Source organism: Schistocerca cancellata, chromosome 7 (assembly GCF_023864275.1).
Source record: "Schistocerca cancellata isolate TAMUIC-IGC-003103 chromosome 7, iqSchCanc2.1, whole genome shotgun sequence".
Taxonomy (NCBI): domain Eukaryota; kingdom Metazoa; phylum Arthropoda; class Insecta; order Orthoptera; family Acrididae; genus Schistocerca; species Schistocerca cancellata.
Window position 1 is genome coordinate 178025996 of NC_064632.1, and position 14454 is coordinate 178040449.

General features: G+C 45.6%; 1 protein-coding gene across 1 annotated transcript in view; it reads right to left on the reverse strand.

Moving 5' to 3' along the window:
- The window catches only part of LOC126091924 (protein expanded), a 529897-nt gene that overhangs the window by 133737 nt on the left and 381706 nt on the right, over positions 1–14454 (reverse strand). The window contains exon 4 of the mRNA XM_049907244.1: positions 13424–13523. Coding sequence (XP_049763201.1) covers positions 13424–13523 — 100 coding nt within the window. The remainder of the gene's footprint in view (positions 1–13423; positions 13524–14454) is intronic.

Genomic DNA, 14454 nt, shown 5'->3' on the forward strand with positions numbered 1-14454 from the left:
CTTAACCTAAATTATCCTAAGGACAAACACACACACCCATACCCGAGGGAGGACTCGAACCTCCGCCGGGACCAGCCGCATAGTCCATGACTGCAGCGCCCGAGACCGCTCGGCTAATCCCGCGCAGCGGAAGTCTAGTGATCTACCCGTTAGACTACAACGGCCACCGACTTATTAATATGGTAATTTTTACTAAACCCACTGGGTAATTCCGTCTATTATAGACAAAATTTCACCCTTGCAGTCATATGTGGTTAACTATTCCCATTTTCTCTGGGGTTTCTTGCGTATCATTGCTTTTTCGAGCGAATAGTCGTCGCTGTCTCACTGCTAAAATGGTTCAAATGGCTCTGATTACTATGGGACTTAACTTCTGAGGTCATCAGTCCCCTAGAACTTAGAACTACTTAAACCTAACTAACCTAAGGACATCACACACATCCATGCCCAAGGCAGGATTCGAACCTGCGACCGTAGCGGTCGCGCGGTTCCAGACTGTAGCTCCTAGAACCGCTCGGCCACCCCGGCCGGCTGTCTCACTCCGAAGGTGGCTTCAAGGTACACATCCGAAACTCAGTATTTGAGGAATAAGTAAGCTACGAACGCAATCAGTTCTACCTGGGCCAGAAAAAAAAAAAATCATAAAAGGAAGCCTACAAACCACAGATAACCGATATCGTTGCTAAGTAGCTAATCTCGCTTCATACTTGGTTTTAGCTATTTTTACTTCTAGTCTTTCCAACAATGATACTAAAGAAAATAAATAGCCTGTAAACTGACTAAAAAAAAAAGGTTCAAATGGCTCTGAGCACTATGGGACTTAACATCTATGGTCATCAGTCCCGTAGAACTTAGAACTACTTAAACCTAACTAACCTAAGGACAGCACACAATACCCAGCCATCACGAGGCAGAGAAAATCCCTGACCCCGCCGGGAATCGAACCCGGGAACCCGGGCGTGGGAAGCGAGAACGCTACCGCACAAAACTGACTCATTCCACATCATTATGATGAAAATCGTGCAGACGATGTATGGGACAAATGATTAACTGACTGCCCCATCAGGTTCCTGTGGCACGTCATTACATTACATTCATTACTCATACTCCATGCACTGAACGGAGATTTTTTTTTTTTTGGGGGGGGGGGGGGGGGGAAGGAGACCAGACAGCGAGGTCATCGGTCTCGTCGGATTTGGGAAGGATGGGGAAGGAAGTCGGCCGTGCCCTTTGAAAGGAACCATCCCGGCATTTGCGTGGAGCAATTTAGGGAAATCACGGAAAACCTAAATTAGGATGGCCGGACGCGGGATTGAACCGTCGTCCTCCCGAATGCGAGTCCAGTGTAACCACTGCGCCACCTCGCTCGGTCTGAACGGAGAGCAAAGATGTAAAATGAATATAATTTGAGTGCAATATAATGAAACGTCTTAACATTACGAAATACATTATCGATATGAGGCCCACGTTCCGCCCTCCGTCATGATGCTAAATTAAAATATCCTTTAATTTAGTTTTAAATCACAGTACATTATCTAAACTACTTTTAATGTGATCTTTCACGTTGTTGAATACAAAATGTGTATCAGCGTATCTGACTGCTGTGTGCATTAACCTTAACCTTTTGGAGCGGTTGTTTTTTGTTCTTATGTTACATTCATCATGTTCATTACTTTTCTTTTAGAAACGACTTTTCTTTTAGAAACTGGTGACGACAATAGACTAAGTCTCTATTCTGAAAGGACAAGGTCTGGTCCACAGATTCATTGCAATTATTGGTGAAACACAAATGGTGCTAAATCTGGTCAGCCAACAAGGTTAACATATTCCTTGCCAGTAATGCTAAACTGCAGAGTAACTATAGGGTCAATGGAATACCACGATATGGCTGCCCAAATCATCACCGGCACCCGCCATGTTTCACTCTTTGGGCGTAAACTCGACAGGATTTGGAAACAGTATGCAACAAGACTCATCCGACCAAATGACTTTCTTCCATTATTTCGTAGCCCAGGTTTTATGGCTTCGGCATCACGTTTCCATGTTACGGTCATTCGCATCACTGATCATTTGTTGTGGAATATTAGGCCTCCCTGCAATTCCCTGCTTCTGGAGCTCGCTTCACGTTGTTTCGGTACTGACAGGGTTCACCAGTGCGACATTCAATTCCGCAGTGACTTTTGCAACTGTCATCCTCTTATTTTTCTACACAGTCCTCTTTCGGTTCTAGGCGCTACAGTCTGGAACCGCGCGACCGCTACGGTCGCAGGTTCGAATCCTGCCTCGGGAATGCATGTGTGTGATGTCCTTAGGTTAGTTAGGTTTAAGCAGTTCTAAGTTCTAGGGGACTGATGACCTCAGAAGTTAAGTCCCATAGTGCTCAGAGCCATTTGAACCATTTTTGAACACAGTCCTCTTCGATGATAGTCCGTCTCGATCACACAACATACACTTCCTCTCACTTTGTGAGTTAGCGGATGTCGTTTTTCCGCTTTCCCCTATAAATCTTCGATACGGTGCCTCTTGAAACACAGAAGACTTCGGCTATCTCGCATGCAGATGCACCCACTATACCAGCACCAAAAACTTGCCCAAGTTCGAATTCACTTAGCTCCGACATAATGCGCTCAAAACTACACAGAACATTGTTCAGACCGCGACTGACATTTGCAACCTATTGAGAACACCGCAGACGTGCCGTTTGCGGGCAAATACAACAGGGCAACCTGCAGGCTTGGCTAGTAGCTGAATTTATGTTCAAGCAACAATTTCTTGCGGTGTCTGCAGGGGACAATATTTTCAAAACACAGAAGTGCGTTATAAATATTGTGTCAGTTCTAGAACATCCTGATGTTCATAATCTAAGAATTGCTCACTGGACCACGGGACGTATAACATGAGGAATTTTTAGCACTTGATTTAACTTCCCTTTGTGCCCCTATAACTTTAATTCTCTCATACTTAGCTCTTTTTCACTCATCAGATCCACTTGTTCAGTTCTTCTTGTGTTTTCGTGACAGCCTAACTGCCAGGACATGAATATTCTGCCTAGCTGTTTTCCTGTCCTGTATAAAAAGTTATGCTTTTCGTGCTTTTTTCAAGTCTTCTTTTGCTGCATCGATTTTTGTTTCAAATTTTCCTTTACTGCGAGTGTCTAAAATTCTTCAGCCTATCTAGTTAATGTGGTTGGTCCTAGTCTATCAGAATGCCTACACCTCGGTTCCGAAAGTTCCGGAACCTGTACAGAAAATAGGAACAGATATCAACATTAACATCATATCCGTCCTTTTTATTGCTCATGAAAACCACACATTGCATGTCGTACCACCATACAGCGAGACCTTCAGAGGTGGTGGTCCAGATTTCTGTACACACGAGTACCTCTAATACCCAGTAGCAGATCCTCTTGCAATGATGCATGCCTTTATTCGTCGTGGCACACTATCCACAAATCCATCAAGGCACTGTTAGTCCAGATTGTCCCACTCCTCAACGGCGATTCGGCGTAGATCCCTCAGAGTGGTTGGTGGATCACGTCGTCCATAAACAGCTCTTTTCAATCTGTCCCAGGCATGTTCGATAGGGATAATGTGTGGAGAACATGCTGGCCACTCTAGTCGAGCGGTATCATTGTCTTGAAGGAAGTCATTCACAAGATGTGCACGGTGGGAGCGCGACTTATCGTCCATGAAGACGAATGCCTCGCCAATATGTTGCCAATATAGTTGCACTATCGGTCGGAGGATGGCATTCACTTATCGTACGGCCGTTACGACGCCTTCCATGACCACCAGCGGCGTACCTCGGCCCCACATAATGCCACCGCAGAACATCAGGGAACCTCCACCTTCCTGCACTCGCTGGACAGTGTATCTAAGGCGTTCAGCGTGACCGGGTTGCCTCCAAACACGTCTCCGACGATTGTCTGGTTGAAGGCACATGCGACACTCATCGGTGAAGAGGACGTGTACATGATGCCAATCCTGAGCGGTCCATTCGGCATGTTCTTCGGCCCATCTGTACCGCGCTGCATGATGTCGTGGTTGCAAAGATGGACCTCGCGATGGACGTCGGGAGTGAAATCGCATCATGTAGCCTATTGCGCACAGTTTGAGTCGTAACACGACGTCCTGTGGCTGCACGAAAAGCATTATTCAACATGGTGGCGTTGCTGTCAGGGGTCCTCCGAGCCATAATCCGTAGGTAGCGGTCATCCACCGCAGTAGTAGCCCTTGAGCGACCTGAGCGAGGCATGTCATCGACAGTTCCTGTCTCTCTCTATCTCCTCTATGTCCGAACAACATCGCTTTGGTTCACTCCGAGACGCCTGGACACTTCCCTTATTGAGAGCCCTTCCTGGCACAAAGTAACAATGCGGACGCGATCGAACCGCAGTATTGACCGTCTAGGAATGGTTGAACTACAGACAACACGAGCTGTGTACCACCTTCCTGGTGGAATGACTGGAACTAATCGGCTGTGGGACCCTCTCTGTGTAATAGAGGCTGCTCATGCATGGTTGTTTACATCTTTTTGCCGGGTTTAGTGACATCTCTGAACAGTGAAAGCGACTGTGTCTGTGATACAACATCTACAGTCAACGTCTATCTTCAGGAGTTCTGGGAACCGGGGTGATGCAAAACTTTTCTTGATGTGTGTATAAGGAGCTTGTACCATGTGAGATCCTACGAGAACGATTGTTTAATTAGTCGTAGTTTCGAAAAGAAATTAGTCATTCGCAAAAGTAATGCATTGTGTTAAGCCTCTGTGATGTCTTAGGCTCTAGCAGTCAATGTTAAGCCTCTATGCTCTAGCAGTCAATGTATCATGTCCTGTTCTGGCGTAAGAAATTATCCTAAGAAATTCTTAAAATTATATAAAGTGAAGGTGGATAGGGAAGAAAGGAATGGGAGGGGACAATTGATGTCAGCTGAATCGGGACTTTATCTGGTATCAGCGGCGGCGAGTGCCAGTATGTGCCGGACTGGGATTCGAACCCGGGATCTCCAACCTTACTAGGCAGTTGCGTTAACCTCTGCGCTACCTGGACACAGCGTTTACCGCAACTACGCAGACTATATCGGCATGGCTCCTGGCCGACCCACTCTCTCACCTAGCATCAGCTATCCGGAGTCCCTATACAGCAAATGTATCGCTGCTGCGGATTCCACGTGGTGTCACTTTTTTTTCGGACATATCCGAACAGATGCCAGCCATTCACAATATCCATAAATATAGTGAATTATTTTCGTCTGTTTGAAGTCTTTCCGCTCTGGTAGTCGATGTATCATGAACTTGTCTGTCTTACGACCCTATGAGTACGAGTGTTCAATTAATGTAATTTCGAAGAGAAATTAGTCATTCGCAAAATGTCATGGTTGTGTCAAGCCTGTATGATGTTTTCCCACTCCAGCAGTGTATCATGTGCTTGTCTGGCGTAAGGGCCCACGAGTAAAGTTGTTCAGGTAAACGTAGTTTGAAGGAGAAATTAGCCATTCGCAAAAACCGTGAATTCTGCCTAACACAATGTGGCTCCGCCGGCAAGTCGTGGCGCCTAAAGAAACAAAAGATAGCTGGCAGGCGGCACGGAGCGGACGAGCCCCGCCGGCTGGCGTGATGAATCGAAGACGCGGCCCGGCTTATACCTGGCTACCTGGTTACACCACGAGGAATGTTCAGCTGCCGAGGCCCCAACATCTCTTCCAGGCACGTACAACAGCACAGCGGGACGGGACGGGATGGGATGAGATGAGGAGCAGGAGGAGGAGGAGGAGAGGGAGGCGGAGGAGGGGCGAGTAAAACAGTAAAAAAGGACGGAAACGGGGCTGCCCCGGGGGCACGCCGGGCCCCGCGCGGAGCGGCGCCGGAGAATGCCCGCTTCATTATTCCTAACGTACGATCATTTATCAATTCGGGAGATCGGAATTATTTAGATTTAATACATTGTTTGGTGGGCGGGACGGCAGGCGCGCGCGGGGAGGGGGCCCCCGGCTCGGACTAATTCGTGTCGGGTAATGGAGTAACTCCGGTAGCGAGGTAGTCGGCTGCGCGGCCACCGCCAGGGGACGGTGGCGCCGCGCGCGGCCGCCGCCGCAAGTGTCCCGCGCGCTGCTGCGGCCGTGGCCGGCGACAGCTGACTTCTGGGAAGCCGCCGTCCGTACGAAAGGCGAAAGTGGAAAGGAAGGGTCGTATTATACGTGTCACGTTGTCTCGTGTCGCCTTTACTGAGGACAGCCTCGGAAGCTGGCCGTTAGGCAACGCTGCTGAGGATACCGAGGTCCCCAGCTCGAACACCGGCGGCATTAACTGCGTTCACCTCTCACACAGTTGGTTACTGTGCCGCGAAGTGTGTCAGGGGCATGTTGCGAGTCCAGCTACACTCTAACTCATTACGTAGCGTGCTGTTTAGCTCACTTTTACAGGCTGTAATCAAAGTGCTGGAATGAGGTAAATTCCATATTCCTTGACCAGAGGTGGTCAAACTGCTTTACCTACAGCCCACTTTTGTACCTCTATTAGTAGAAAAATTTTCTAACTGCCCACCGGCTCAACAGTACTTGTCATCTACAAAATAGGGAAGTAGCTTTATTCTATAAAAGTTATAAAACAGAGTTACAGCAAGTTAAAGCATACAGTAAAATTATTTACCATATACTTAATGTCAATTTCTTATAAAAACCTAATAAAATGTTTTTAAAACCCCCACCTCCTACTGCTCGCCGTGGAAGCTGGAACACCCACCAGTAGATGGTAGGGACCAGGTTGATTACCACAGCTTATTGCAATCATTCGGTGCAGCATATAAACAAAGTTCAGCAAGAAGAAATAAAAACTTTGAGGCTGCCGTCGACAATGTAATTCTGCCACAGACGACAAGTGGCTGGGAAGAACAGTCGAAGAGAATGGATAGTGTCTTGAAAAGAACTTATAATATCAGCATCAATGACACAAAAATACTTTGCCCAGACAACCAACCAATTACAATCGGTAACCAAGCTATAGAAACTGTTTATGAATACATGTTTCTTGGCTTCAAAATTGAACTACGGAAAAACAATCAAAATGCAAAAATTCCTCGCTGTATAGGATTGGGGTGAGCTTCCCATCGTACGGTGGCTTGCAGAGTATTTATGTAGTAGGAAATTGGCTGAAATCTGAGTAAAAAATCCATCAAGGACATTCCAGTCTCTCTAAAGCTAACATAAGTTTGTTTCAGTGGGACGTCCACAGCTGTTATTAAATTGTTCATAATTGAAACTTCCGCCACAGCTGTAAAAATTTTTTATTACTCTAATCTTACACCACCTAGTTTCGGGGTCTCAACCCCATCTTCAGGTGCAACTGTAAATTAGAAATGAAACCATATGTCTGAACAGTAAGACTCACGAAAACGCTATCAGTTCTACAAAATGGTTCAAATGGCTCTGAGCACTATGGGACTTAACATCTGTCATCAGTCCCCTAGAACTTAGAACTACTTAAACCTAACTAACCTAAGGACATCACACACATCCATGCCCGAGGCAGGATTCGAACCTGCGAGCGTAGCGGTCGCGCGGTTTCAGACTGAAGCGCCTAGAACCGCTCGGCCACTCCAGTCGGCGAAGCTACTCTTACGAAAGGCCAGCCAGTGCCAAGTTTGTATAGCAATATTATCGAGACGCAACACGCAAATTGACATAACCGTAACAAATGAAAGCACAGTTCAAGTATCCGTAACCAAACGAGTAAGCGTCTGAAACACGAGGCGACCGCAACTTCTACCACGTACCAATTACTCCGTCTACCAAAGGAACGGGGACGGAGTAACGTAGATCCTGGCCTTCGCATAGCCTCTAATCCGGCTCTGTTTCGGTTTATTTAGACTCTAGGCCCTCGACGGCGCTCGCAACATACGGCTGAGTTACGTCAGGCGCAACTGAAATGTGGTTTTAGCGTGGTCACTTTTCTATACTCACTCTGATGAGCAGTCCACGCAAATGTGCTGCCTTTTAACTTCACTTGGGCATGCGCACTTTGTACTGGTTTTAAGTATGTTCTTTTCTGTTTATACACTGAAGAGCCAAAGAAAGTGATACACCTGCCTAATACCGTGCAGGGTCCCCGCGAGCACGCAGAAGTGCCGCAAAACGACGTGGCATGGACTCGACCAGTGCCTGAAGTATTGCTGGAGGGAATTGACACCACGAATTCTGCAGGACTGTCTATAAATCTGTAAGACTACGTGGGGGTCTCTGCTGAACGACTACTCCTTTTTGTGGGGCTATATTAAAGACAAGGTGTACAGCAATAACCCCAAAACCACTCTTGAGCTGAAAACAGCCATTCAGGAGGTTATCGACAGAATCGATGTTCCGACACTTCAGCGGGTCATGCAGAATTTCGCTATTCGTCTGCGCCACACCATCGCCAAGGGTGGCAGGCATGTCGAACATGTCATAACCTAAATCTGAATATCTGTAGTGACGTTTACATGCTGAATGAAGTGTACGCACGCCGTAGTTTGTGATTAATTAACGTTTTTTGATAGTTCAGTAGTTATCCTGTATGTATGTGTGCGTGTTGAACATCTCTTCGTCAACCACTCGACTGATTTCAACGAAGTTTGGTACGTTTATCACTTACTGACTGGAAAGAATCGCTGTAGGGGTTAAGAACTACCTACTTATCAAAGGGGCGGGGGTGAAACAGAGGTGTAGCCCACAACGCGCGAAAACCCGGATTTTATTCATCCAATAGTTGAAAATAAGAGTACTTAGGGACTTGCAACAAACCTTATATCGCCGACAAGCCCCACAGAATGATGAAAGGAAAAGAGTGCGTCGCTTACATTTTCGCTGTCGATGCAGTAAAACTGCCGCACGAGACACGACGTTTTAACTTAATACTTCTTTATTACCGACTGTATTCGTTAGCAGACAGTATCCACATATAACACTGAATGTATCTGCAACATAATGTGTAAGTAGGCTGTTTATGTTTTCTTATTGGCAACGTTACGTAGCGCTCTATGTGAAAATCACTGGCTGTGCTGTGTGCAGTCTGTGGCTAGTTTGCATTGTTGTCTGCCATTGTAGTGTTGGGCAGCGGCAGCTGGATGTGAACAGCGCGTAGCGTTGCGCAGTTGGAGGTGAGCCGCCAGCAGTGGTGGATGTGGGGAGAGAGATGGCGGAGTTTTGTAATTTGTCATGAACTGCTATATATATTATGACTATTAAGGTAAATACATTGTTTGTTCTCTATTAATATCTTTCATTTGCTAACTATCCCTATCAGTAGTTAGTGCCTTCCGTAGTTTGAATCTTTTATTTAGCTGGCAGTAGTGGTGCTCGCTGTATTGCAGTAGTTCGAGTAATGAAGATTTTTGTGAGGTAAGTGATTTCTGAAAGGTGTAGTTTAATGTTACTCAGGGCCATTCTTTTGCAGGGATCTTTGATAGTCAGATTGCGTTGCGCTAAAAATATTGTGTGTCACTTTAGTGAATGTTTGAGTACGTTCAGTTTTGCTCAGCTGTTTGAAAAGCAAATAGTGTAAGAGGTTTATCAGCACAGTCGTGTATAATTGTTCTAAGGGGACGTTTCAAATGTCATTGGATGACAGGTAGTTCAGGAGATATGACGCCATAAACACTGTGATGCATCAAAAATGGTCGCATCACGCATGACGTTTTAATTTATTCCTCCTTTGGTGCTAATTCTATTCGCAATGCATTCCCCAGACAACATCCTTCATATACCATTGAATATACCTACCAGATTATATCATTGTACAGAACATAGTTCGGGAAATCTTTCTTTCTTTCGCTTACGCCATAGTCCCGCAGCGATCGTAGGGTCGGCGTGGTTACAACGGATTTGGCGAGGTTAGTGTGAGGGATGGCCGGATGCCCTTCCTGCCGCCACCCCGTACCCCCGATGACAGAATTAGTGTACCCCAACTGTCTGCGTCTTGTGGAAATCGTGAAATAGTGCGGACGTGTTGCAAACGTCTGCGACGCGTGTAACTGAGGCGGAACGTGGGGACCAGCCCGGTATTCACCTAGCGGGATGTGGAAAACCGCCTAAAAACCAAATCCAGGCTGGCCGGCACACCGGCCCTCGTCGTTGATCCGCCGGGCGGATTCGATCCGGGGCCGACGAGCCTACCCGAGTCCAGGAAGCAACGCGTTAGCGCTCTCGGCTACCCTGGCGGGTGGAACAGAGTTCGGGAAATATGATGTCAAAAACAATGAGCTGCGTGAAAACGAAACTGCAACGCGAAATTCGCTACAGCCGCAGCTGAAGTATGTGTACAACTATGTGTGAATTATGATAAATAAACTGACAGAGAAAAACTGCAACAGGTGAAGGAGTTGTGTTACAAAATGAAATTTGATAGGCGTAATTATGTCTATGTCTATTGCGCCAGTCGCGTGAGGATGCAAATCAGGATTGTAACGGTCATGGGAGTTGGATACCTTTGAGTATGAGCGTGGTGAGTTCATGTTAGCCAAGAATGCTCCCTCTGGCCATCCTGATTTATTTTTCCGTGATTTCCCTAAATCGCCCCAGGCAAATGTCGGGATGGTTCCTTTGAAAGGGCACGGCCGACTTCCTTCCCTGTCCTTCCCAAATCCGATGAGACCGATGACCTCGCTGTCTGGTCTTCTCCCCCGGAACAATCCAACCCAACCCAAGAGTGCCTTCAAGGCGACAAAAGACGCCATTATCAACACTGAACTGAGTTTGAATGAGTTCGTGTAATAAGGCTACGAGACGCTGGATGTTCCTTCTGCGATATTGCAGAAATACACGATTGCTGGCGGCGGTGGTCACGAGAATGTACAGTCGCAAGAATACCGGGCTCTGCACGGCCACGTGACACTACCGAGAGGGAACACCATCGTATTCGGCGCATGGCTCTCGCGCTACGCACTGCATCTGCAGCAGCAATTTGAGTAGCAGGTGCCACAACACTGACACAAAGAATTCTTACAAATCGGTTACTTCAAGGACAGCTCCGAGGCAGACGCAATGAAGCTTGCATCCCACTGGCCATTGAGTTTGATTTCACTGATTACCATACGATAATAGTTGGTGGTGACACTAATTTACCCTCGATATGTCTAATTCCGGAGGTACGCATAAAATATCATCCGAAATTGTGCTAAACGCATTCTCTGAAAATTATTTCGAGCAGTTAGTTCATGAGCCCACGCGAATAGTATAGGATTGTGAAAACACATTTGACCTCTTAACAACAAATACTCCCGAGTTAATAACGAGCATCAAAACCGATTCAAGGATTAGTGAACACAGGGTTGTCGTAGCGACACTGAATATCGTATTCCCCAAATCCTCTAAAAATAAGCGAGAAATATACCTATTCAAAAAAGCAGATAAAAATTCACTTGACGCCTTCCAGAGAGGCAATCTCCACTCATTCCAAATTAATAATGTAAGTGTAGACCAGATGTGGCTTACTCATTCTTTCCGCACGCTATACGAAATTGGAATAATAGAGAATTGTGAAGGTGATTCGATAGCCCTCTGCCAGGCACTTTAATGTGATTTGCAGAGTATCGATGTAGATGTAGATCACAAACCACCGCTGTGGTGTTAAGCGAGAGCTCATAGGAGGGCAGGGTGGAGTTCTCTTTAATACAAAACCGACATTCACGTCAGTGTCGCGCGTGAGTTGAACAACATTCTAAAGAAGGGCTCCTAAGACAGCTTCACATATGTGTATGACGTTCTGTACGTTGTACTCAAGTGGGAGTTGACACTATGTAGAGCATCTGAGGCAATAAAACCACAATTTTCAGTTTTCTGTGTGTTTTTTTTTTTTTTTTTTTTTTTTAAATCAGTCCAGAAACCTTTCGGGCTGGCTGACTGACGGTGTATGACGGTAAACAGCTTACGTCCCATAAACACAATTAACGCTGCTAGGACATGTAAAATGCTTTTAGATTCGTGACCAGAATTTCTAAAGAAATGAGTGCAAGCAGGAACAACTGGACACTATCGAGATACAGGGTCCTTTCCAATGATGATTTTGCAAAAGTCCTCTGCATGCTAAGACCAGGAGCTGATAAACAGCTGCCGAAAGAGGATGACGCATTGAGTTCATTCTGTTTTCCCGATCATTGATCGCGGAAAATCGATCAGACAAGCAAAACATATTTGCCAGTATGTGACTAATTTTATAAATTATTTATTGCAATGAAACAAAAAGAGAAATAGAGAAAGGAAATGCTGTGTTACAGATTTGACAGTTTCCGAAAATTCATGTCTGCAAACTGTTAACGTAACTATACTTATTAGATGATCCATAGAAAAGAAAAAGAGCCTTTATTTGTAGTTAGTTTGATTTAGTATTTTTAATAGGATACAAAGCAACCATGGTTGTGCAGTTTAGTTGTCCATTGACGTCTACAGAGATATAGGGAGAAGTGTTCCCACCAAAAAATACCCGGGTTCGATTCCCAAAGGGGTCAGGGATTTTCTCTGCCTCGTGATGACTGGGTGTTGTGTGATGTCAAAAATGGTTCAAATGGCTCTGAGCACTATGGGACTTAACTTCTAAGGTCATCAGTCCCCTAGAACTTAGAACTACTTAAACCTAAGTAACCTAAGGACATCACACACATCCATGCCCGAGGCAGGATTCGAACCTGCGACCGTAGCAGTCGCGCGGTTCCGGACTGAGCGCCTAGAACCGCGAGACCACCGCGGCCGGCTGTGTGATGTCCTTAGGTGACTTAGGTTTAAGTAGTTCTAAGTTCTAGGGGACTGATGACCTTAGAAGTTAAGTCCCATAGTGCTCAGAGCCATTTGAACCAAAAAATAATGTATAATGCTCAAACTTGATGGCTACGTTAAAATGATTTATTGCCTGAACGGCGGGCTGATCATAAACAAATAAGTTCTCTTGTCAATGCTTTCTTCATTCTGCGTCGGTATGTTGCCTCGTCGTTCAGTTGCGTAAATATCTAAAGTGAAAGCTTAATCTGTCTTGTACAGAAATAAGATTTTAAGAAGTTTGATTTGGGTAGATCTTTAGTGATAATGCGGAAATTTACATTTGTGAAGAGAGCAGAACAGCTGCAAAACTGATCTTGCAGTGGAGGATTACCGGGTACGAGTCACTACTAACAGTGAACTGCGAACTAATCCCATGTAGCGTCGCGTAGTTTCAGCAAACAGTAAATGTATTTCAAAAGAATGTGATGGTTGGCACTGACGTATTATGGCGGCTGTGACGACAGATGCCACGGCTCGGCTTCATGGAGTGGTCTCTCCAGTTTGGTACTGACATCACGGGTGTGTTGTCAAATTCGAAATTTAAAAAGTAAGTTATCCCAGTCTTCGCTCTTCATGTTAGTATACAATAATTTAAAAGGGACAGTAAGCAAATAAGGAATGAATTTTGGGAAAATACTCACCAACAACGATAGCCAATCCGAAAAGTTCTGTGTCCAGCATTCCCTGAGAAGACAGGTGAGCGCATGTCTGCTTGTACAGTTCCTTTGCTCTCGACTTCACCTGCAAAGAGATCATTGGTGTCATTCGTCTAACATCTAGGACCACTTCATAACAATTGACCGTAGGCTTACTTATTGTGTAAAGAGATTTTCGGATGCGTAAAATAAGTAATAGGACTTCGCCAAAAATAATGCTTCACCGAAAAAGTACACGGAGGTGTTAGTGTGTAACAATAAACAAATACTTTACTAAAAGTATCCATGAAAAAAGTTTAAAAGACAAAATTATGGTGAGACATTTAATGCTGTAGACGTAGGATATGTATGCCTGTATGAGGACATCTTAAAGTATTTCATTTTGATAATGGACTGTTTGCAGTAAAGCTAGAAAGTCTGGGATAGTTTCAGATAATCGTGGTAACTTGAGAGCTCTAGCAACCTTCGGGAGAGAAGCTGGGGGAGGGGGGGGGGGGGGAATGGGGACGAGAGAAGGGGAAGACCTCTGGAAAGCCTAATTACGAACAAACTACGTATGCGTGTAACTTAAATTTTGTGAAAAATAAATAAAAGACTGTTTGATACACACCTAATACGCGGGTAGGGGTGAGAAACTGCTAAGGAAAGACATATATAACTCTCGTATGCCTCCAGAAATTTATGTCAAAATTGGTAAACATTTGTCTCAACTGACTAGAGAAAATATCGTGGTGACAGGACACCCAAGGGTGGGGCATGGATGGCAGGGAGAGGCGGTGGTGTACTGGCAGAAGTACAGCTGTGAGGACGGGGCGTGAGTCGTGCTTGGGTAGCTCAGTTGGTAGAGCACTTGCCCGCGAAAGGCAAAGGTCCCGAGTTCGAGTCTCGGTTCGGCACACAGTTTTAATCCGCCAGGAAGTTTCATATCAGCGCACACTCCGCTGCAGAGTGAAAATCTCAATCTATGAACTGGTTTTCGCACACTACGTGTAACAAACATGTTGTCTCCAACCATC